The sequence below is a fragment of the Anolis carolinensis genome, chromosome 3 (assembly GCF_035594765.1).
Source record: "Anolis carolinensis isolate JA03-04 chromosome 3, rAnoCar3.1.pri, whole genome shotgun sequence".
Classification (NCBI taxonomy): domain Eukaryota; kingdom Metazoa; phylum Chordata; class Lepidosauria; order Squamata; family Dactyloidae; genus Anolis; species Anolis carolinensis.
The window spans coordinates 14331563-14356549 of record NC_085843.1 but is presented as its reverse complement, the minus strand read 5'-3'; the positions used below and the strand labels follow the sequence as shown (position 1 = coordinate 14356549).

The 24987-nt window shown below is 39.4% G+C and overlaps 3 protein-coding genes across 6 annotated transcripts; 2 read left to right on the top strand and 1 right to left on the bottom strand.

The window, feature by feature from the left end:
- Positions 1-2069: 2069 nt before the first annotated feature.
- On the top strand, positions 2070-5317 carry ccdc89 (coiled-coil domain containing 89). Of its 2 annotated transcripts, XM_008108136.3 has the most exons (3): positions 2092-2218; positions 3373-3537; positions 3947-5317. In XM_008108136.3, the coding sequence occupies exon 3, from the start codon at positions 4156-4158 to the stop codon at positions 5233-5235; it is 1080 nt and encodes a 359-aa protein (XP_008106343.2). In that variant the 5' UTR covers positions 2092-2218; positions 3373-3537; positions 3947-4155; the 3' UTR covers positions 5236-5317. The 2 variants fall into 2 exon arrangements, with proteins under 2 accessions (XP_003219393.2, XP_008106343.2); XM_003219345.4 differs by lacking the exon at positions 3373-3537 and having other exon boundaries at positions 2070-2218.
- A 2108-nt stretch (positions 5318-7425) lies between these two features.
- Positions 7426-12397, top strand: crebzf (CREB/ATF bZIP transcription factor). The gene is made up of 3 exons (XM_008108137.2): positions 7426-8739; positions 9900-9978; positions 11154-12397. Exons 1-2 carry the CDS (start codon positions 7943-7945, stop codon positions 9946-9948), a joined length of 846 nt encoding a protein of 281 aa, XP_008106344.1. The 5' UTR covers positions 7426-7942; the 3' UTR covers positions 9949-9978; positions 11154-12397.
- Positions 12398-16530: 4133 nt separating this feature from the next.
- Positions 16531-24974, bottom strand: LOC100564053 (transmembrane protein 126A). 3 transcript variants are annotated; one of them, XM_062977112.1, is made up of 6 exons: positions 24828-24974; positions 22317-22435; positions 21666-21786; positions 19716-19909; positions 17604-17718; positions 16531-16749 (listed from the first exon to the last, which is right to left on the bottom strand). In XM_062977112.1, exons 3-6 carry the CDS (start codon positions 21776-21778, stop codon positions 16545-16547), a joined length of 627 nt encoding a protein of 208 aa, XP_062833182.1. In that variant the 5' UTR covers positions 21779-21786; positions 22317-22435; positions 24828-24974; the 3' UTR covers positions 16531-16544. The 3 variants fall into 3 exon arrangements, with proteins under 3 accessions (XP_062833182.1, XP_062833183.1, XP_062833184.1); XM_062977113.1 differs by lacking the exon at positions 22317-22435 and having other exon boundaries at positions 24828-24967; XM_062977114.1 differs by lacking the exon at positions 22317-22435 and having other exon boundaries at positions 21666-21788; positions 24831-24957.
- Between the last annotated feature and the right edge of the window lie 13 nt (positions 24975-24987).

Below are 24987 nucleotides of genomic sequence, written 5' to 3'. Positions count from 1 at the left end.
TCCAATTAATTGCAGTTGAACTTTTCTGGTAGCAGAAATATAGTAGAGTCTCACTTATCCAACATAAATGGGCCGGCAGAACGTTGGATAAACTAATATGTTGGATAATAAGGAGGGATTAAGGAAACGCCTATTAAACATCAAATTAGGTTATGATTTTACAAATTAAGCACCAAAACATCAAGTTAGTCAACAAATTTGAGAGAATATGCAGTAATGCTATGTAGTAATTACTGTATTTACGAATTTAGCACCAAAATATATAAATATGTATTGAAAACATTGACTACAAAAACATTGACTACTAAAAGGCAGATTGCACTGGATAATCCAGAACGTTGGATAAGCGAATGTTGGATAAGTGAGACTACTGTACCACATAAAAAGAGGAATCAGTAACCCATTGAAACAGATGAAAGTGTGGCCCATTGACTTGAAGATTTCCCAGCAAAACCATCCCATCCCTAATCTACACATTTTTCATGCTGGAGGCAAATACTCAAAAGTGGTTTCTGAGTCCAGAAGGAAACCGTAGCCACATTGAATCCTAGCACTGGAAGATGGAAGGGAGTTGGACTAGATGGCCCATGTGGCCCCTTTCAACTGTATTATCCTATGATTCTAAGATACTACAAGGGCAATCCAGTCCAACCCTATTCTGTCATGCAGGAATACACAAAGCACTCTTGACAATTGTCTATCCAGCTTTTGTTTAAAACCCTTCAGAAAAGGAGATCCAACTACACTACAAAGAAGCATATCCCACTGCTGAACAGCTCTTACCATCAAGTTGATTTAAGTAGCTGCACCACACCATTAACTCATGTTCAGCTTGTGGTCAACAAGACGCCTAGATCCCACTCACATATACTATTGTCATTCCAGATGCCACCTATCTGATATTGTGCATTTAATTTTTTCTGCCTAAGTGTTGTAATGTATTGCTTGATCATGACCAAAATTGATCCGTGCATGAATCGAGGGCCATTCCATGGAGAGGTGAAAGCACCAATACTGCCTCAGAGAGCTGGTGCTTCTTTTGGGTTATCCTGGGATGGATTATGTTCTTGCCTTTTGCCACTCTATCCAGAGAAGAGAATGGTACCTTTTGTTTGTGGTAATAAGATGTAAGCTATAGTACTCACGTTGAACTATGGGTAAGGTGACCCAGGTTTTTGGGTTCGTTTTTTAAACTAAAATTGTTAGACTTAGGCACAAGTATATAGGTTATGGAACTATATGCATGAGTCTCTTCAAGCTGGGAATAGCAACGGCATACAAGCTTTATCCATATGTGAAACTTTGCCTATTCCTTCCTCCATAAGCTATTTTTTACAAACATTGTATACAATAGCAGGAAGAACTCTATGTCAGTCGATCAGGGTGTTCACAGTATACAAGTTTTAGTTTGAGCTTTGAAGGAATGATCTTTGGGGCTGGATCTTACCTTCAATGGGTTCAACACCATGACAAACTCCTTTAAAGTGTTTCGAGTAAACAAACCCCAAAGCAGATTAACACACACTATTTCTCGCACTTACAGAAATCATGGGGCCTACCAGCTATCACTGATAATGTTTTAACATACAGTAAGACACCTGTATCTTTGGGGAATAAGTTCCCAGCCAGACCAGTGTTTCATGAAACCATTTATATGACTGAACACCAATAAATCATCTCACTTCAAGTTCCAGCATATCACAAAGTTGTGTTGGACCTAGAGATTCCTAAACACAACTTTATAATATCATCCAAGGAGAAGCCTACCATACAAACACCTGGAGGAGCTAGCAAATTGCTAGAGAGACAAATTTCTTTCCAGGTAAATGTAAGTGGGTTCCACAATTGTTGGAGGTACATGAATTCCTTCTGTATTTAATCCTTGGAGTAGTCTTCTGGAGTTGTTTGCAGGCCTTGCAGATATGTGCTGCTGCTTTTTTCAGGCATCCTGGAGAAGGGAAGTCTGAAAAATCAACCAGTTTGGCTGGGTTCCAGCTTCCCCATGTCCTGAAAAGTCATTGCCAGTCCTGACCAGCTTGGAGGAAGCATTGTCTCCCCACTGGGCTCCTTTTTTGTTTTTTCATGTTTCCAAGTCAGTGAGAGGGAAGGCTTTGAGCCCAGGAAGGAATGGTTGAATACTGTTTTGATCCCTTATTGCCATGGAGATGCAAACTCCAGAGGACTGTGAGACCGAGAGTGGCCAAAGAATAAAGGCTTGGTAAGGAAACATTTTATGATTTGAGTGAACGACGAGTGAATGGAAGCTTGTGGGTATAATTTTTGTTTTATGGGAATCTTTTAAAACAGCAAAAGATTATAAACAAAAGAACCCTCTCCAAGTTAAGAGTATGTTCAAATGAAATTGGCTGCTCCTCTTCCTTCTTAAAATATTTGTTCTAACAATTTTAACAACTCATTTAATGTGATGATTTTAATATAACAGCTCAAAAGTTAATCCTCCCATTGTTTTACAAGGTGAACAAATGTAAAGTATATTGAAAAAGCTTACCTAATTAGACCAATTTTTAAAATAAATTCTTATAACACTCTGCTAGCGTTTGATTTTGCATAAATACTTTATGCATTCTGTGAATTACCTCCATAATGTCTTGCAGAGAGATAAGCAAAGAGGTCCATAATTAAATATTTATCTTCCTTTCCCAGGCAAGTTTTTTCCCCATTGGATGGCTTGATAAACATTAAATGACTGCTTTGGAAAGTAATCTAGAATCAGGTGCTGGAATCTCTTTGATACGATCAGTAGCTGTTCCTGCACATAAATGCTGACTTTGTTTGGAAAGACAGACAATTGCTTTAATAGTTATTTATTAGTCTTTGCCTTTTCATCAGCGCATTTGGCTTGTAATTACTCAACACATACTATATTAAGCTGTTTTGATTAATGAATAAGCTTGGAACCCTCAGATAGCTGTCGTTCTAAGTTGGCAATAGTTTCTTTTTTTCCTAGTCCAACAATGAATGTGCTAACTGGATAGCTTACAAATCCATTCACGGAATATATACTTTTAACTAACTTTAGCAAGTATTGGGATTTGGAGCCTGCATAGAAGTGTCTTCAAGTCACCAGTGGATTTGATAGGATTTTCATATAATCATAAGAGTTGAAAGAGACCACAAGGGCTATCTAGTCTAATGCTTTGCCATACAGGAATACACAATCAAAGCACCCTTGACAGATGGCAAACTCTGGGGCAGTATATTTCACTGTTAAACAGTTCTTACCATCAGGAAGTTCTTTCTAATCTTTAGGTGGAGTCTCTAGTCTCCAGAGCAGTGAAAACAAGCTTTCCCCCTCCTTAATGTGACATCATTTCAATTATTTAAATATGGCTATCATGTCTCCCCCCTCAGCCTTCTTTTCTCTAGGCTAAATATATCCAGCCCCAACAGCCATTCTTCATAAGGCTTGGTTTCCATATCTTTGATCGTTTTGGTGGCCTTTCTCTGGACACTTTCCAGCTTGTTCATCTTCTTCTTGGACTGTGATGCCCAAAACTGGACACAGTGTAATTCCAGGTGAGGTCTGACCAAAGTAGATTAGAGTGGATTACAGTTCAAATTCATTTTGTTAATTTTGGCCCAGCTCTCTAATCTGTGCTGGTCATTTTGGATTACGATCCTGTTCTCTGGGGTATTAGATATCCCTCTCAATTTGGTGTTATCTGCCTCTTATTTTCTAAGACAAGGAAGACTTAGAGGTGGTTTTGCCATTTTCTTCCTCTCAAATATAACCCACAGCACCTGATATCCACCGGTAGCCTCCCATGCAAGCACTAAAAATGACTGATTCTGCTTCGTTTCCAAAATCATATAGGATCTGGTGCCTTTAGGGTATTTAGATTTATTTTTAGGGTATTTAGGCCTGCCCTTCCCAGTAGCCTTAGGCAAAAGCAAACTGCTAAATTCCATGTTATTTATTTTCCAGCAATAGATGAGAACTGATGCTATGAAGTCTACAGGCACCTGTCAAGCATGTTAGTTCTAGAAAGTCCAAGTCTTAATGCCTTGTGATATCACAGAATTCTTAGAACGTTTCCACCAACGGTCATTTCAATCTCATCTCAGATGTGACCTAGAAAGAAGTACTAAAGATCTTTAGTTTGGAGCACTAAGAGCCAGCAACAGTTCCTCAACATGCCTCAGGATGAGAACCCAGAAATGGGTTTTCCAGATACAATATCAACAGAGGAAGAAGACGACCTAGAGTGGAACATGGGAGAGCCCTTTGAGGCCTTGGAGAAACTGAAGAGCCTCGCCAGTGAGGAGAAAGGAGAGAAAGCCATGCTGCGTGCACGCATCCATGAGCAATCTGAACTGATCTGTATCCTGAAGAAACGAGCAGACGAACATCTCTTGCGTTGCAAGACCCTTGAACGGATCAATACGGAGCTGGATGAGATGAGGATGGCGGACGCGCTCCAACTGGAGACTCAGACCCGGCGTATTCAGCAGCTAGAAGAACGTTTCATGGACTTGGCTTCCAACCACGAGGACATGATCCACTTCAAAGATGAACACAAACGGCAGAACGCACAGCTGAGGGAAGAAAACCAGCGTCTGCGTCAGGAGAACCAAAGCCTCTTTAGCCAGCCTTTGAAAGAGAAAGAAGCAGAGCTAGCACAGGTCACATCTGAGCTGAAGATGCTCTCAGAGGAAATGGCTTCCTTAAAGGAAAGTTACACACAGGATACTCAGTTGGCTCAGGAACGAGAGAAGGAGCTTCTGGAAGCTCAGAGCCAGGAGGCCAGAGTTCATGTTGAGGAAATGAAGTCCCTGAGAAGCCAACTGGAAATCCTTGGGGAGAAACACTATCATGTCACCAAGGAGCTGAAACAAACAGAAAAACAGCTGAAGGAAAGCGAGAGCAACCTACAGACCAAGCTTGAGAAGATAATCAAGGAGAAAGAGGAGCTGCTGAAGCTGGCCATAGATCGAGGCAAGGCATTGCAAGAAAGGCAATGTGAGATCATGAAACTAGAGAAGAAGGTGGAAGAGATGGAGAAAGCCAAATTAGAAGCGGAACAGCGCTTTGAGATTGAGGCCACAGTGGTGGACAGTTGCCTCCGGGTGCGGGACCTGCAGCATCGGCTGGACCGAGCACAGAAAGCATATACCGAACTCCGGATGCATTTTGAAGCTTACAAGAAGCACAGCACAGAGCTGCTCACGAAAGAGAAAGAGTTAAATGCCAAACTGCGGCATTTCATGGCATAGGTTTTTGCCTCTTGCTAAACCTTGTCATATTATAAACCTTTCTTTGTAATATTTTTAAAAATAATAAAACAAAGCATTACTATTTTTATTGTTATCCACCTCATTTAAAATCTATTGCTCAGGGTTAGGATAAACATACTTGTGTGATGATGATTCCCTAGTTGGTAATGATATAGATGACGGGAGAGATAACACCAAGAGAGATCCTTTGAGAGGCCAAAAAGACCGGTTTATTATTTTCAGCTGAGTCTCTGGAAGTGGAATCTCCTCCAAAAGCAAACCAGAGCCCCGATCAAGGTGTTGACATTGCCTTTTATGCATTTTCAGACAAAGAACATGCTTCTACATACATCTCGTCATTAGTATGTCACTTCACATGCTTACATACATGGGCATAAATATGCACAATCAGCATTTTCCTATCTAAGCACTCTAAAAGCCTGTAGCAAGTCACAGATCCCAAGGAAGATCCATCAAGAGGCCACTCTTGACCTGTCAAGCTGTACTAGGAACCAATTCACACTGGAATGTATAGATAACAGACCCCCCTTCTCCCTGTCCTGCCAGCTTGTACATTTACACAGAATCTAACACACAGAGAGTCTGATTTTTCTACATTTCAGTGCTTCTAAGGTGCATACAATATATGTCTAAAAATCAATATTTTCCAGTTCCTCATCAGTAACTCAGCTCAAAAAAACATTGCACAATGAAAACTAATTAAATCCCTAATTGGGATTGCCAGAACCTCAGGGCTTGGATATCATAATAACTTGAATAATAACTTTATTTTTATATCTCATGCTAATCAAGGTGACTAATTACAACATTCATACTTACCTCCACAGAGCCCTCGGTGGCACAGTGTATTAAAGCAGAGCTGCTGAACTTGCTGACCGAAAGGTCGCAGGTTTGAATCCGGGGAGTGGAGTGAACGCCCGCTGTTAGCTCCAGCTTTTGCCAACCTAGCAGTTTGCAAACATGAGTAGATCAATAGGTACCACTCCGGCGGGAAGGTAACGGCTCTCTGTGCAGTCATACCAGCCACATGGCCTTGGAGGTGTCTACTGACAACGCTGGCTCTTCAGCTTAGAAATGGAGATGAACACCAACCCCCAGAGTCAGCCAGGGGAAAACCTTTACCTTACCTTATTAATATTAACTATATACAGTAGAGTCTCACTAATCCAAGCTAAACGGGCCAGCAGAAGCTTGGATAAGCGAATATCTTGGATTATAAGGACTGATCAAGGAAAAGCCTATTAAACATCAAATTAGGTTATGATTTTACAAATTAAGTACCAAAACTTCATGTTATACAACAAATTTGACAGAAAAAGTAGTTCAATACGCAGTAATGTTATGTTGTAATTACTGTATTTATGAATTTAGCACCAAAATATCACGATATATTGGAAACATTGACTACAAAAATGGCTTGGATTATCCAGAGGCTTGGATAAGCGAGGCTTGGATTAGTGAGACTCTACTGTATATAAAAGGGCAATGGAATCACGGCACCGGACAAAACAACTAAACTAAACACCCCACAACCTCGAAAATTGACAGCACAACCTCTCATCCACGCCTCTACGTTCATACAACAAAAAGAAAAGAAAAATTAAGTCCTAGCCACAGCAACGCGTGGCCAGGCACAGCTAGTATGTATATATATTAGCATAGCGCCATATTAATATATTATTATATTGTACTATACCACTATAATCAATATTATTAGTAATATTATATATCATAAATATATAATTATATATATATATACACACACATAATTGTACTATATTATTATACAACAATATATATAATACACTACCAGTATACTATACTATTAGTATTATATAAAATATTATATAATATATTGTACTATATCATAAATTGCAGTATATAAAATACATAATACTGTATATTTCATTACATTATTATTATACATACTGTAATACATAATTATATTACATTACTATATATATATATTAGTATTACTACATTACAGTGTTATTATTTCCATATATGATTATATTGTATGCATTGAATATATCAAATTGTATATATTCTGCGTATTGTTAACCTAGGGGTCAGACTAGATAGCCCTGCAGTGACCCTCCTCCAACTCTAGGGTTTTGTGAAGCCGCCGCCATTTTGGCTCCTCGAGGCGCCTTGAAGTCACTGCGCAGGCGCAGAGGGGGCGGGGCCGGCTAGGCTTGGGCCGCCATTACGGGGGAGTGTCGCGCTGGCTGTTGTCTGTCTCTCTCAAGATGAGAAAAGCTTCACAGAGGTGAGAGTGAGACCGTACCTCCCCCCCTAAAGATTCGAAGTGGTAGCGTTTGTCCATCCAGCCTAACTCAATGCTGGACGCTACCACGCTCCCGTTGGGGGGCGAGGAGAACTGAATAGGACTCAAGAGGCCTGCTCGCTTTCTCTCTCGAGACCCCCCTCTACAACGTAGTGGCAGCGTCGCCGCGTTTTTCTTCCATCAGGGCTGGCCACTACCACGAACTCAAGGGGGGGGGGGTGAGTTGAATTGGACTTTGAGGTTACGGTGTTGAGGTGAGACCTTCAAGATTCCCCCCTACAAATACAGAGTGGTAGCGTCGCCCTGTTTTGATTCCATTCTAAGCAAGCGCTTGGGCTGTACCACGGACTTGTGAAGAGGGGGACCGGGCCTGGCGTGAAGGCTTTCCGCGACGCCATTATGCGCCAGAGCCTAGCCCAGATCATGGCGTCGTCCTCCGGCGGAGAGAGCCCCCGAGACCCGGCTGCGTCCCCGAGCGAGGCGGGGCGGGACGAAGACGAGCTCCTCTTCCCGCCGGACCTGGGTCTGGGCCTGGACCTCGACGGCTGGCTGGAGGCCGCCATGACGGAAGGCCCCGATCTTGAGCCGCCTCACTGTCATCATCCACATCCATCGAGGCCTAGCAACCGGCTTAAGGCAGCCGCGGCGGCCCGGTTGAACCGTCAGAAGAAGAAACAATACGTCCTGGGCCTCGAGAGCCGCCTCCAGGGCCTGGCGGCGGAGAACCGTCTCCTCCGCGACCGCAACCGGGGCCTGTGCCGGCGTCTGCGCGACCTGGAGCGGGAGACGGGCTACTTGAGGGCGGTGCTGGCCAACCAGAGCGCACTAGGCCGCCTCTTGAGCTGCTTGGCCGGTAGCCAGGGAGCCGGGAGGGTCGGCATGCGCCTCAGCAGCAGCCTCTTCGCCCAGGAAGAGGGGCCTGTGCCCGAGGAGGAGGCCCGCCTTGCCTGGGAAAGCAGCAGCAGTAATAGCAGTGACCACGACTACGCCTTGCCCGTTCCAGAAGATGACCAAGAAGAGGAGGAAAACAATCACAACAACAACAAAAGGGTAGCAGCAGCAGCAGCATCTTCTTCCAGCCCAGCTGGCATTTGCCTCCATGTGGATCGGGACCAGGTTTCGGTGGAGTTTTGCTCCCTCTGCGCCAGGAGGGCAGCCGCCACCTCTACTTCCTCTTCTTCTTTCGCCTCCAAAATGTAGGGTCAAGTATTCTGCTCCTTCACAGAATTCGTGCACTGGGTTTATTTTTTATTTTTTGCCTGTCTGGGGTTTGCTCGTGGAAGACACAGTTGGGGCCCATCCACACATCTGAATAAAATCCTACATTATCCTCTCTAAACTGGAATATATGGCAGTGTGGACTCATAACCCAGTTCAAAGCAGATATTTTGGGATTTTCTATCTCGATGTTCTGGGTTATATGGCTGTTTGGAAGTGCCCCCAGAATATCGAGGCAGAATATCCCACAATACCTGCTTTGAACTGGGATATCAGAGTCCACACCACTATATATCCCAGTTCAAAGCAGATCATGTGGGATTTTAGTTCAGCTGTGTGGAAGGGGCCTCAGAGGATGAAGGAAGGAAGTGAAGGGGGGATAGTCAAAAATCTGGGTCACCTTGCATGCAATGGAAGTGCCTTCTTTTCTTAGAAGAGGGTGATTTTTTTTAAAAAAGGAAGCTTTTGCATGTGTGTCCTAAGAAATGCGGTCTGTGGCATAGAATTTGCCAAAGTGTTGTAACCGAGGATGCGAAGCAACTATTGCACTTTTGTGTAAATGGTTACAGTTGGAGACTTAACATCTGCCTCAGACTTCCTCCTCCTTCACCTCCGAAATGTAGGGTCAGTTATTCTGCTCCTACACAGAATTCATGTTCTGGGTGTCTCTTTTGCCTGCCTCCATCCAGGAGGTTGCTAGTGGGAGAGGCAGTCATAAAGGGAAAAGAAGAAGAGGGAAGCAGAAAATGGGAAGTCAGGAAAAAAAACTGGCACTCATAGGAAAAAATGAAAGTGAAACTTGTGGATCATCCTGAGATGCCAGTCTTCGGCGAGTAAAATAAGCCAAAGTGTTGTAACCAAGGACGTGTTGTTAAGGCACGGTGGTGGTCAAAGCATCTCTTGCACTGATGTGCAGATGGTGGCAGTTGTGGAGACTTGACAGGTCTAACTCCCTCCAAAACTGGCGAGAACTAGCAGATCGGGTCTAGCCTGCTTTGCTAGGAATCCTGACAGTGCGTAACTTCGACATCATCAACTGGACAGATTTAAGAGCAAAATAGTTTATCGCACAGTGTTAAACCGTGCATGTGAAATTATAACGCATCTGTTATACATTACTATTAAATTTCTCTGACAGTTTCTCTTTTAGGTACTTGCCCTGCCAGGCTCCGTTGTGTAGGGGTTAAAAGAAAAGTCGTTTTCCACCTCGCAACCTGGTAAGGATCCATAATATTCCCATAATATGGTGTCAGACAGCTTTGCATTGATACTTAGTTTGATTGTTTAAAATTATTTGTCCTGAACCACTCTTTCAAAGTGTTCAGAAGTGCTGGAGACACTGACTACAGACAAAATTGAGCAGGGCATGTCTGGCAAGTTTTTAATGTAATGTTTCTGCACACTGAGTGGAAAAAACTATCAAAATATTTGCTGCTAAGTTGTATATTTTGGCAATTATGATCATAGAAGGTCAAGACTAGCTTGTTAAATTAGATGTTGAGAATATATCTTTGGAGGCAGAAATAATATATAGATTTCTCCAGTGATACCTCTTGCAATTAATGGGACCTGCAATTTCCAAGTGAAGCGTGAGACATATGGTCAAGCAAGGCTACTAAGTTGGGTCCATCTGCCTTGCTGATCTTTCAAAAATATAACTAATTGGGTTTTGGCAGGCAATTGGCAGAGAGACAAGAAACTTCAGCCATATTTACACAGGTCTTTCAGTGAAACAACAGTGGTTTATCACTGAACAGGTATAGACAATTTGAAAACAGCAACAAATAGAATTTTTAAAGTTCAGTTTCAGATTCTTAACATGAAAGGACACGTTTAGCCTGGTTTCATTTTTCATTCTGTATCTTATAAGGTTTTTAAAACTAGCAGCTACTATATGACTAAGCTGTAGTCAAATTAATTTGAAATGCTGATTTTATGTTTTCATAATTTAATGGGGGGGAAAGTAGGTGAACTCCCCATACTGTTCATGGAAATGTCCATGACCAGAATAGAAACATTTCTAAATTGACACTAAATTGACATTGGGCTAGCACCCATGATTTTTCCTGCATCATCATTTTCTGTTTGTATTAAAATTAAAATTAAATTTCTGTATATTGGGGAAATAAGAGTTGTGAAAAAATAAATGTAAAGTGAGGTTTCACAAAGAATGTTAAATCTGGAAGAAAGTCCCTTTAAAGAAGGCTTCTTTTAATTTTTGTTTTGAATTAAAGGTAATTTTGTGGAGGCTCTCTCTCTTAATTAAATACATGCTCCCTTCTCAGAATTGATTGGAGTTCATGAGTTGCAACAAGATATCGTTCTTTGTGAAACCTTGCTGTTTAACAAAGTATGTGTATATTTAGCATCCTTGTTTTTTTTTATGCTAAAGTGGATACAGCTGTCATGGGGCAGAAGAGACGGGACCAGCTGCTGGCCACACTTCCTGCTTTATTTTAAAAGGTAGTATGAGAAAAACAATGGGAAAGGTAACAGGGCATTTGCTGTATTTCACTTTAAAACCACAACGGCATAATGTGAATGACTTTAACTAATATAATCTAAGAAGAAAGTTAATATAGCACTATTGTGAAAAGTAACAAGGTAAAAAAGCATGCACCTTCTCAGTTGTATAATCATATTATTGTTTTATGGGCAAAACTCTCCTTTCACTGAGGATAGCAAAGACCATTGGCTTTATTTTAGCAGTGAATTTTTGAGGTAAATTTGGAATTCCAGCCCAAAGGAGATTTTAATATACTTCCAATTGTATGGATGTTCACATGTTACATTTAGTGTTTTATATTTGTTCTCTGTACAGGATATGTCATACTCGTATCTAGAGGAGATAGGAAATGGGGAGTAAACTCTGCTGGTTCATATCCAGAGCCCCATAATCTGTTTGCTCTTAAGTAGCCCTTTTAAGAAGTCCTCTAAATATCTGTGCCAGTGCTTAACAGACTGTGGACACAATTGTTGCAAATGAAAGCTGTGCAGAGGAGTTTTCCTGTAATTTTGCTCAGTGTTCTGCACATTCGTTTTCAATGGAGGCAGTTCATTATACTGTTCTCGTTACAGTAACGTGACATGTTATTTTACATTTGTTAGTATAGTAATTGTTATTTTCTACATATTCTTTATTGTGCATATTTTTGAAGTTGCTGCATTTTTATAGTTGCTTTTCACAATAGGCATTTTGTTGATGGGACATTAATGTGAAAGTGGAAAGTGTCCTCTAGTTTTTTTTTAATTTGAGTACCACAGTTGGATAAAAAACATCCTGGGTACTTTAATGCATCTTGTGTGTCATTACCTCTTGACTAAGGTGTTGTATTTGAATACAAGTGTAGCTAATTTTTAAACAGGACAAGTGACACATTTGCTTACCAAAACCCCCAGAAATATGACTGCAGGGATTTTAGTGCCTCTTGATGCATGTTGAAGCCAAACCGAATTGCAACTTTTTCCCTATCTTGCTAATCCATTGGTGGATGTTGTTAAATATTTCTTGAAATGGAAGCCTTGAATTGAAAAATACAACAATACTTGAAAAATATGTATGAATATTTCTGTGTAATTAGTTCTGTCATTCTTATGAGAACACAATGTCATAATAAAAGATGTATTTATCTTCCAGTTACAGACTCAAAGGATTCTTTTATCTCAAGTTATTAAATTTAATATAGAAGACATTTAAAAAGTTCCTGTCTTTTTCGGGAAAATGGTTATTCTGGATCTAATAAACACTAGTTTCTCTTGAAGGATTATAAATGCTAATGCGAATAATAATAATAATAATAATAGTAATAATAATTTATATCCTGCCCTAGCTCCCCGAGGGGACTCATACTTTGTTCAGGTTGGGAATGATTTAATGCTCCTGTTTAGAACATCATTTACTGACAGTATTCTGGTTATATTACTTTTCTAGAGTTGTTGCTCAATTTATACATTTTGTACTCAGTTCTTTCAGTACCTTTCAGAGCAGAATACTGTAAATTATAAAAATAAGACAGTGGGGTGTGGGAATGTGAAAACTAATCAACATGTTCTAGTCACATTTATTTTCTCAGAACATTAATAGGTTAAGAGTTTTATGCAATTTTGCCTACTTAAGATAATGATCACTGTTGATAACTAATATTGATACAGTAAATTTGGTCAAAACCATCTTTTGTCTGGGCCTGTATAATTTAGCTTGTTTTAGCCTTTTGATCCTTCATTTGATATAAACATAACTCAAGGAATTATTAATACACATAGGAAATGAAAAGCTGTATTCTTCAGTTATTTCAGTATGATATTAGTGTTGGCTTAAAAAATACCTTGTGCATACTTCGTTTAACATGAGAATACGTAGTATGGCTGTAGTGTATTGATCACCCCACAGTACATATTTAAATATTTTCTATTGAATGTTTTAAAAATCCACGTAGTTTGCTTATAAAATTTTTGTAATGATTTTGAAATACTTCAGCCTGGTGCTTGTATTTCCATGGATTGCCTCTCTGCCCACCTGTCTTTCCTCAAAGGACCTTGAGGTGCTGTGCATAGAGTTCCTCTTTCACATTTTATTCCTGAAACACTGCAAGAATGGTAATCCTGCAAATAGCACGATAGAATTACTATTTCAACATAGCCTTTTCTTGTCTTCGTCCAAAACCTTACCCATTATACCATATGGAATTTATTCAGTTCTTTATGTAACTGAATAAAACAGAGGATGTAACAAAAGATCTCAGTTTAGCAATCTGTTAAAAGATTAGATTGCTCTTCAGCATATACTGTATTTTAAGAACAATCTCAGAGAAATCTTGGTAATCTAAGATATATTATCATGGGAAGAATGTCATGTGTCTCATGGTACAACCTTATTTGAAACATTAATATGTATTAAGTTGGTTCTGGTATCTATAGTGAAGAGTTTCCTGGTTAAACCTGTAAGGGGCCGGTGAGATCTATAATGGAAACTACAAGATTTCCTAAGGCATTATGTTAACCAAAGTTATCTTTAGTAACTTTGATAAGGCAGAATAAATAAATGACAAGGGACATTATGAAACTCCTGTTGCTTAAATCAGATTAAGGGAGATATAGACGTCTGGACATCGAAATCAGACTAAGAAAAGTCCTGAAAGACATCTACTGTAGAGAGACTTCACCAACATGATTAAAAGTGGTATTTTTGCTTATGGCTTGAATATTTAGCTCTTCATTAGTAAGTGTTTAATTTAGGTGTGTGGGACAAAATTTTGAATTGTCCCAAGAATAACATGAACTTAAATGATTAAGATTGGGCAACTTGCATCATATTGAGATTTCAGACACCTCAACTTTATAAATATGTATTATAATTTTTTGTGAGGTTTTGTTATATTACATATTCTGTCACTTTCTAAAATGTGATGTAATTATGTGTGTACATCTTAACACTGCAAATTAACCATTCTTTTGTTTTATTCTTCTCTTTTAAACAGTAGTATCATAGGGGGGATCATTTTTCAACATCTTATAAGCTACTTGGAGAGATGGCATCAAGTAATTGTGGAGAGCCATATCTCAGATTGACGTCCAACAAAATGGATACTGGGTTACAATCAGTGTTACCATTTAACTAAAAACATATCCCTTTCAATCACATATTTGGGGCATTTATACAGAAATGTCATAAATGTTAGGTAAGGTTTACCTACCTTCTGGGTCAGTGGTTTTCAACCTGGGGTCCCTAGATGCTCTTGGCCTTCAACTCCCAGAAATCCTAATAGTAACTGGTAAACTGGCTGGGATTTCTGGGAGTTGTAGGCCAAAAATATCTGGAGACCCCCGGTTGAGAACCACTGTTCTAGGTGAAAAATAATGTACTGATCTTGAACCAAACTCTACTTCTTTTATTTTCTGAATCCCTGAAAAATTTGGTTTAGTCCAGAAAGAACAATTGCAATTTTACAAATGTTGTACAGTAACGTCCAGTAGCTCTAGGCATTATACATAATGGTATGTGAACAGTTGACTAGCTGTCTAAAAATCTCCAAAACTACAATTGTCCATATCTCTATAAAGTAAAGCCTGTGAGTTTTAAAATTCAGAAATGTATTTAAAAGAATTTACATGATCATAACAGACCTTTTAGACTTGACAAAAATCAGAAACCTACAGGTAAGTAGTGTTTGAAATAAGGGGTGTATTGCTTCAAAATAAACAGTCACCCCATTGGTTTTGGGCAGAAAACTTATCTAAAGGACATTTGCAAAATACCATGTAATTCATTGTACTGTTTTGGGTATTGATGGTATAGTTGCAAATTGAAGCAATATGAGGCACCTGTTGAGCCAGATATCACGTCTTTAGATCCACCAGGCACTTTGCATGTTTAGCTTGGGTGGTTCTGCTCACACTGTAGATATTGCCTGCATAATCTATCTGCTTGTTGGCCATTTTTGGGTTAAGAGAATTACAATATATTCATTTAATAGAGGAGGTATCCCTTTGTAGATGTGGTCCTGATACCTTTGGACTTGCACTTAAGATTGATTATGCAGAGATCCCCACACTGGCAAAATTAAAATTTATGCTGGTTGGGGGTTTTAAAATATTTAATGAAAACGCTTTCAAATTATGCATTATTGTATTTGGGGGACATGGGTAAAAATATTTTAACAGCCTAGGTTAAAACATTTCAGTAAGCAGAAGGGCACTGCAGAAGGCATCTGTAGATTATTCTTGCCTAAGAAGAGCCTTTAAGAAATTCTGGTGTCTTCTTTGCTTAGAGAAGGGCAGGGGGATCTCTCAAAGATACTGATCCTTGTAGAAATTGGAGTACTAGGGAAGACGCCTTGCCTACAGTCACTCATTTGAGTGCCAGAATCTTATCCCTCTCTAGTTTGGACCTAAGTCCTATTGTAAATCCCAGCCCCAGTGATGACATTGAATCAATTGGATTTTTGCATGTGCTGAGTCACCATTAATGGTTGTTTGGATCTACTGTAGTTGGGATTGCCAAAATTTGACTCGCACAAGACCTTGTTTATGGGCAAAAACATATAAAAATTAGCCCTGTACTTTTAAAAACTCAAGCAGCACTATTGTCAGTCCTCCCCAACAAATCAGTATTCTAAGCTAGAAGTAATTGCCATTTTGTATCCCTGAAAATAGGGTATGAGGTGCTTGGTTCTGAACCCAAAGTACTGTTGCAAAATCAGCATAATTGGCTGGGGCTCTGATAGGAGGGATAAAGTAGTGGTCGAAAGAGGTGGGCCCTGTAAAAGTTAAACCTGCAAATGTGGAGGGCCTTTCTTCTCATGTAAGGATTCCACTTAAACATTAGAATAAGCTTCCTGATGGTCAAAGCTGCTCAACCATGGAATCTGCTGCCTCAATGTTGTGGAGTCTCTGGGAGGTTTTTAAACAGGAGCTGGATGAGGTCATGTATCAGAAATTTTGACTGTATTTTAGCATGGCGAGGGTTGGCATGGATGGCCCTTGTGATCTCTTCCAAATCTCTGAATTATACAGCACGTTTGTGGTACTTTTAGCTTTTAAAAACAACCTGATGTTTGGCAGATATGAGGAGTCTCACATTCCTCACAAATGTGAAGAGGAATGGAGCAGGCAAGTCAGAATTCATAAATGTCACAACCATTCCTAAGTCTAGTTAAGATAACTGTAGCCACCCAGCCACCTCAGCTACTATGTTGCCCTGAAATATATTTTTAGAAAAAGTATAATAAACACGTAGATATGCAAGAGGGGAAAAAAGAAGCAGCAATGACTACAGTTTCAACGTTTATTCTTTGAGTTCTTCAGGATCCTTTCCGGGTGCAGGCAGCTGCAGCATCTTCAAATATATTTCATGATGCTTTGAGCTCAGATATGTGCCAAATGCAATTTGCAGGATAATAGCAAATTTCATCTTGTTGAAAACTGGTTTACAAATTGTCTTCCAGTACTGGAAACTGTTTTCTTTACTTGGCATGGGAGATGTTTTGTACCTGGAGAAGAGAAAGATTGGTATTTTAAAAAATAGGCAGTAAATATTACAGTGGCCACGAAATTGCAACTGCTCTACAATCAGTTGAAGATAAACAGTTTGCTAGCTGAAAAAGAAGCTAGTGCTAAAGTGTGCTTAACATACAAAACCTACTGACTGTTCAGATGTGAGTGATCAGCTTTCAAAATGATTACTCATCAATGCATTATCTAACTACAATATAATAAATGAGAAACAATTTGTGTAGCACCAGAAATATGCTTCATAGGTTGTTGTTGACAAGATCGTTTTGCAGATGTTTTCCCTATAGAATAGTGTTGTCGCACTCTTGATAGAATACATCACAAATGTTAGAATCAATCACAAACAACTTTATTTCCTTATCTATGTATTGGATTATAGCCATTTTCTAAAATAACTAGGAAACCGAAAGCCCTGTGGCAACTATTTTTCTGTGCAATTTGGTTTCTTTGATCAAGTCCATATATAAGCAGTTTCCTCCTCAGAGTTATGACAGTGTTTAGCCAGTATGGTGTAGGATAATCACAGAAACAATGTAGTATATTTTTAATGAAAGTGATGTATTCTTGAAGTTCACACACATATTTCCAAAAATGAGGGTCTCTTATTAAAAGCAAAGTGTGTTTCATAAAAATGTTGAAGCTGCATCTTCTTAGGAGTTGATACTGATACAGTTTGCAGATAATATGTAGTCTACTGTCCTCTAAAACTATTTCCCCTATAAGCGACTTGGAAGGCACTGCAGTTTAACCATTTGCTTTTTCATTCCATTGAACACCACCACACTTTTCAAAATGGTCAATTAGCAACATTTGAAATACAGAGCAAACCTACCTTGATGCAAGAGATGCATTGAGTGGTAAAGCTAGAAAAATAGGGTACACACTGCCAACAACGGCTCCAATTAAACCACCTCTAATCCAAGCACAGGTTGCACAGTTCAAATCACCTGAAGAAGAAAAACAGACACCAGTGAGTTTGACAAGTGGTTTTTGCTAAGCTTCCCTATTACAAGATTAGGATTTGAGACCTGGTTTCATAATTTGAATGAGATACTGGTAGAATGGAGAGCCAGCAAGGTATAATAGACTACAGTTCTGCAGAACAAGGTGTGAACCCCTACTTGTCTATACAACCTCAGGAAGGCAATGGCAACCCCTCCAAACAAATATTGCCAAGAAAACACAAAAGAGTACAATAGGAACAACTTGAAGGCAATAAACTGCCAGGATAAATAGGATCCTGTTTTGATTTCCTTTGGATCCGTCATTTACTTATACCTAGGCAGTTCCCTAGTTACTAACAAGTTGAATGTGTAAGTTAGAATAGGTACGTTTTTGAAGTGTATTCACAGCCAAAACAATACATACATTGTAGTTTGAGGATAACATCGGTTTAACACCCCTGTGATGTTTGTTTGCTGTCTGTAGTAATAATAATTCTCATTCTCATTTATATTTTGCCACCATCTCCCAAAAGGGACTCAGGGCGGCTTACAAAGCAGCACATAGTGCCACATAAATACATACATCAGCATTCTAAACATCAGAACAACCCGTTCAGAAGATTTCGCCTTATTTTCTGTCCCTTTGGTGACACAACAAAATCAGGGGGAAAAATCTGTTCCTGGTTTGAAAGTATTATTTGCTGTTTAATTGTGCGGTACCTACTTTGAGAGTAGTTGTTATACTCCAGAAACTTTTTTTGTGGCTGCCATAAGCTATATTGAATTGGTTGATACTGATAATCATTGAAAAACTATCAAAATGTGCTGCAGGTTGTCCCAGAAAAAAAAGGTTTTTGCAGTTTAACAAATTTTTTCCATGTATGATATAACCAATTAGGAAATGACATTTATAATCCAGGAACAAAAATCATGTTATATAGTGAAAATTTGGCTTCCTATGGATGCAAGGATTGGTGAGAAAACTTCAGCCGAGATACCTATTCCCCATTACAAGCACTCTTCCAGGAGTGAATTTCCCTTCTGAAGGGTAGATTTCTTTCACTTCCTGTTGTCTCATCCCCATTCATAACGGAGTCATTTGTAAGTTGGATGTTTGTAACCATGGAACTGCCTGTATTCTATTTCTCATTGTTACTTTTGTTTGCTAGTTATTTTCCAAATTCATTTCACAAAGGGCTAAAGCAAAGTAAATGCACTGTGTCAGACATTTCCACTGCCTTTGTAGACTAGGGGCATTATGTTTTATGGACCCCCCACACCTTAATAAAGGGATAACAACACATAGCCAGACATAAGTGAGCATTGCATTGTATAACACAAAATGAGTCTTGCATATTCAGAAACTGGGCAATATAGAAGGTGTCCCAATTTTAAACAACAATGTATCATTTAAAATGTGCTGGATAAGAATTCTGAGGCTCCCCTGAATTGCCAAAAAGAAAAATAAATGCACCATAAACTAAATAGAGCCTGGTTTCTAAGAAGCCACTGTAATTAAATTGAAACTGTTGTACTTTGGCAATATCATGAGAGGATAGGACTCAGAAAAGACAATGCTTGTTAGAAATTGGAAGTACTGCAGGAAGTGTGGAAGACCAAATGGCAGGTGGGTAGATTCAATTAAGAAAGCCATGGACCTGAGTCTGTAAGGCCTGTGTGGGGCTGTTGATGATAGGTTGACTTAGAAGTCTCATTCAAAGTTGAAGTCAACCAGTCAAATTCACTTTCTGTTCACAAAGAAGTCAATGCACATGTATGCTATGCAGAGGTGATTGATTAAAATAGGAGAAGTAATCGTAGTCCCCTACCACTATAAGCAGGGAATGATTTTGCTATCATTTACTTGACAGCATTGGGGCAAGCCTTATTTAATTTCTGGGACCCACTGAAACTTTGGAAGCATTATAGCATTCAGTACTGCATAAAAAGTGGCCATACAAGTAAAATATTATAGTTTAGCTCGATGCAGAGAAGCATACCTTCCATTAATGGCTGGGTAATTGATGCCTCATAAACAACCACAGTTGAGATGAATGGTAGGGCCACCATGGGCAAACCGGATGCAAAAGGAGCCTGAGTAACATTTAGGACTCTTCTAAATAAACTGTTAGCCACTAAGCCACACAAGCTTGAGTTTAATGAAAGGATGATAGATCCAGATCGAAATAGACTCCTGTTGGGAAAAGAAAAGTTAGTTTAGCCTCAATTTTTGTTTTGTTTTTTACTGCCTGTCCTCTTGGATTTCTCCTGGAACAAGGAGGACCCCCAAACACTGCAACTGATTTTTAAAATGAAATGCAGTCCCAACTAAGGAGACACAACTAGCTTCCAGGCATTGAAGACATTTTCCCACATGGCATTTGAGGGACACACCTTCAGTGTATTGCCCTGCCTACTTTTTCCCAAAGTTCATCTGCTACTTGTAAGACATTCACAATTGGCAAGTCTTTTGGTTCTAAGAGGGCTTTCGAATAAACTCCCTGTCTATACTATGGGCATCATGCTTTTCTTGTAAAAGGCATTGTTTGCCTCAAGTATCTTCCTACCTCTGGCTGGGATTTAATAGCTAAAACGTCTAAGGACTGCAAAGACGAGGTTTCACACATTTCTCCCAAGAATTTCATGTACAGACATCTGGAAAAAACCCCACTCCAAAATGACTAAACTGAGCTCTGGATATTAGAAAAGAAGATAATGTTTAGTGAAGTGGGAGGCTGTAGGAAAACATTACAAATGGAAAGATTCAAATCAAGGAAGCTACAGCTTTGAGTTTGCAGAACTTTAGCAGGGTTATTGGTGGCTTCAGAGATTTCATTCATAAGGTCACTGTATATATTATCTGACTTAACATCAACTAACAACAAATGCTTTAAGTGGACATTTCTCATTAATGTATGTTTCAGTTGGATATGAGCGACTTTGTTCCACAAAGTGCGAGGCACTTATACAATGGTTTTGAGTATTGGATTAGGAAATGCAGGGTTTGAATGCATGTACAGTAAATTCTATGTTAGAGGAAGGGAATGACAAACTGCCTCTTAATAAATCATGCCAGGAAAAACCTAGGATAAGGCTAGCATTCATGAAAGCCATATGATAACGTGTTTTGTAAATATATTATGACTTCCACCATGTACACCAAGAGCCAAATTTTAGCATGTTTATTTGAACAACTAATGGTTGAACAACTATATAAGAATGCAATGAAATTGGAATAATGGCCACTTTTCACCACAAATAAAATTTAATAATGTATTCTTTTGGGTGTTTAGATTCATTATAGTATAAGTAAAATGTATGTTATAGTCATTTCCTTGGCTGCTTCATACCCAGTAAAAAATGATTGCTTGCCAATATGGTGCCTGATTGGATTTCTGTCCAGCACACAAAGTAAGTAAGCTTATTTGTGAAGTTGTTGGAATATAGTCTTTCTTGTGGCAGATTCGTGAGCATTAGAGAATTCATAGAGACTATAAGATTCACAGTGGAGATAATATGACAATCATGACTACAGCTTTAACAAGTCACATAGGTTGTAATTCTGCAGGCCTCACCAAGTTTCCATATGATTGTGGTCCAAGAAAAGCTTTTCTTTTTTTAAAAAAAAAATCCTCTCAGCTACTAAGAAATAATGCAGGCATTGCATATGACAGGGCAGGATATTAATTGTCTAGAAATACAGCAAATGCACCCTCTCAACGCCTAAATAAAAAATATATTTTTTAAATCTCAGGCTTTGAGTTTAATGCAAATGACTAGATTATTTTCTAAAGTAAATATGGGCAAACCTTGGTGCAAGATTTCCACATGAGCTCCACCACCATTTTAGACCTGAACAGTGACACTGTTCTCTTCTGCAAATTCATGGATGATTTTCAAATGGGGACTATCCAGCAGAAGTGTTTTACATGCAAAGATTTATCACTTACTGATCTGCTTCTGACAGCCGCTCAAACCTTTCTTTTAAGATTTCACTTCGATCTCTTCTTGCAATATTAACTTTCTTCTCCAAAGCCGGTTCAAGAAATTCTCCTCCTGCCATTTTAGTACCTGAAACATTGTGAAAGTAATGGAAGTGAGACTGATCGCAAGTGTGTGAGAATCAGAAACACCTGAAACAAATTGAGTCAACTAAAACGAAAACACACCAAAGGGCAAAGACAAAGATTTTTGAAGTTGTTAAAACCAAGAGTATGGTAGTACAGCTGTGCTCATGGTTTCACCTTGCACCCGATGAAATAGGTCCATTCTAGGAATGTTAGTGCCTCCAGATGATTCCCCAGAAGTTACTGTAAGAGTCACATTTTAGGCATTTGTTGTAGCTGTGCATGTGTACCACTTTGATTTATCTAGATAACTTGGACTGAAGCCTAAAGGTGCACTACACTGGTGTAACTATGCCGTTATAAGCAGTGATGGAAGGACAGAATAACTGCATTTGCAACAGCAGAAGGGAAATAAAAGCCACTGGAGAAACAATCTCGCGAGAACATGCAGATTACACTATGTAACAAAATTTGAAATAAAAATCTGTTCCTGGTTTGAAAGTGTTATTTTCTGTTTTATTGTGCAGCACTTACTTTGAAAATAGTTGTTATACTCCAGAAGTTTTGTTTTTGTGACTGCCACAAATTATGCTGAATTGGTTGAGACTATGAGATATTCACTGAAAAACTAGCAAAATGTACTGCTGGGTGTCCTGCAAAAACAAAGATTGTGTAGGTTAATAAACCTTTTCCATGTTTTTATGACAGAACCAACCAGGAAATGATATAACCCAGGAACAGAAATCATGTTACATAGTTATGGGCATTTTCACACAGGCACATAATGCGTTTTTAAACAGGCATAAAAATGCTAGTTCTAAGCTGCATTGTGTCCATACAAGGCCATTCTAAGCCATCTCTGGTGGGACATCAGCTGACAGCCCAGCTGTTCCAAAGCCGTTCAGCAGGGCTGAGCATAGGTTCCATTCCATACAGGCAGCATAGGAGTCTGGGAGGAGCGAGCCCCCCTCCTTCAAGCTTGTTTGCTTCCTGAATGATAAAGAATTAGGAAGTAAAACAGTAGACAGAGGCATAGGATTTTCTGTCATGGAGTGGGGTAGGGGTGCTGGGTGAGCCCAGGGCTCCCAGGTTGGCTGTGGGGTGTAACCATAGGTCCTGCCTCAGGATCCGAGATGGCAGTCCCCAATGTTCCAACACCGGGGCCACAGGATCTGGACCTTTCCTAGTGTTTTTTCAACTCTGGGGCAAGCCCCATTAAATGGCTTATACCCAGATTCAATTGCATTAATGTGTTTGCATTGTATGAGCAGGGTAATATTATTACACTGCATTACAGAACTGTAGATGCAGCCTGTGTCTGGCTTCTCACCATCAGTGTGCAACCTTATAAAAAAATGCAACTGTGAATGGAGTCTACCAGCAGGCTTTATATATTTTCATTTTCCCCCCTACACTTTCCGTTACAAGTTGAACACATATAAATACTGTAGATTGGATTTGGTTTCCTAATTCTGTAAAACCCAATAGAAACACTATAACCCAAATAATGAGTTTAATGCACCCGTAATCTGCCTTGCACATGACACAGTCTCTTCCACGTGGCTGAATAAAATCCCACATTATCTGCTTTGAACTGGAATACAGTTTATGGCAGTGTGGACTCAGGTAACCCAGTTCAAAGATATTCTGGGATTTTTTGCCTTGATATTCTGGGTTGTATGACTGCATGGAAGTGCCCTCGGATAACCCAATTTGAAGCAGATATTGGAGGATTTTCTGCCTTGATATATTAGGTTATATGACTGTGGAAGGGCCCTAGGAACTAAGCCAAACAGAAAATGATGTAATGTTATTAGTAGAGCAAAACTTGCCAAAGAGCATTCATGAAAGGGAGACATATATAAACTGTACAATGGCTATACCCACAGCTGAGGGCCCTTCCACACAGCCATATAACCCAATATATCAAGGCAGAAAATCCCACAAAATCTGCTTTGAACTGGATCATATGAGTCCACACTGCCATATATTCCAGTTCAAAGCAGAAAATTTGGGATTTTATTCAGCTGTGTGGAAGGGGCCTCAGTGAATCAAGTGGGACAAACAGACATCATTCCAAAACTTGCAACTGCATTAGAACTGCTACTGTGTAGATTGGACCAAAGCCTGAAACATTTATATTTCACAGACACCTTAGAAACACAGCCTCATTTTTAATATAATATTTTCAATTATGTGCAGGAAACAGTGTGCGTACACAAACTCCAAAAAGCAAAGACAGCACTGACACGTAATGCAGCTAGAAAATGTATTATATGGCTCATAAACTGCATTATATGAGTCTACGCTGCCCATTTTCATAACTGATAGGGCAGTATAGATGGGGCATTTATTACAGCCCCCACTGTGCATATTAAAACTCTAGAATGTAAAGATGGCACTGGCCCCATATGCACTGACAAGTAATACAACTAGAAAATGTATAACAATAATAATTAATAATAGTAAGACTTTGCATTTTTATTCTGCGCTCTGCCCCCTCAGGAACTCAGGGCAGATTCCAACAAACAAAAAACAGAGGCAAACACTCTGCCTCAAGACAGGTATAAACATGAATACATTAACGACCCACCCAATCCCACAGCAAACTTGACATCGAACTAATTATAACAAAACACTTAAAATTGCACAAACAGTTAAACAGTAAAATTATATCTAACTATAAAAACACGAACCTCGATTAACAGAACTTCCAAAGGTTCACTAAAATATTTCAAATGAACTATAACTGCAATAATGTCCATGGCGCCGACCTACCTGCCAGGATCAGCGTGCACTGATAATATGGATCATATAATGCAGTTTATTCATTTCATGTCAAAATCATTGCATAAATAAGTAATACAATGCAGTTAAACGGCTGCCGATATATTACATTTTCATAACTATTATATGGCAGTATAGATGGAACATTTATTTCAGACCACGCTGGAATATTTGAGATCTAGGGATTTTGTAGAAGAGATGCTCAACTTGCAGAAATACTACTACTACTAATAATAATAATAATACAATGATCCATACCTTTTTTTAATGCGGCGGCAGAACTAAGGGCCGCTTTCAGTCTCCTCTAAGAAACGCTCACACGCCCTTTCCCCATGGGGGGACGCCATTTTGTCCCGGTCAGGTGACTCCCCCTTTCGCCCCGCCCACAACGCCCGCCTTTCTATTGGCCCTTGCTCCT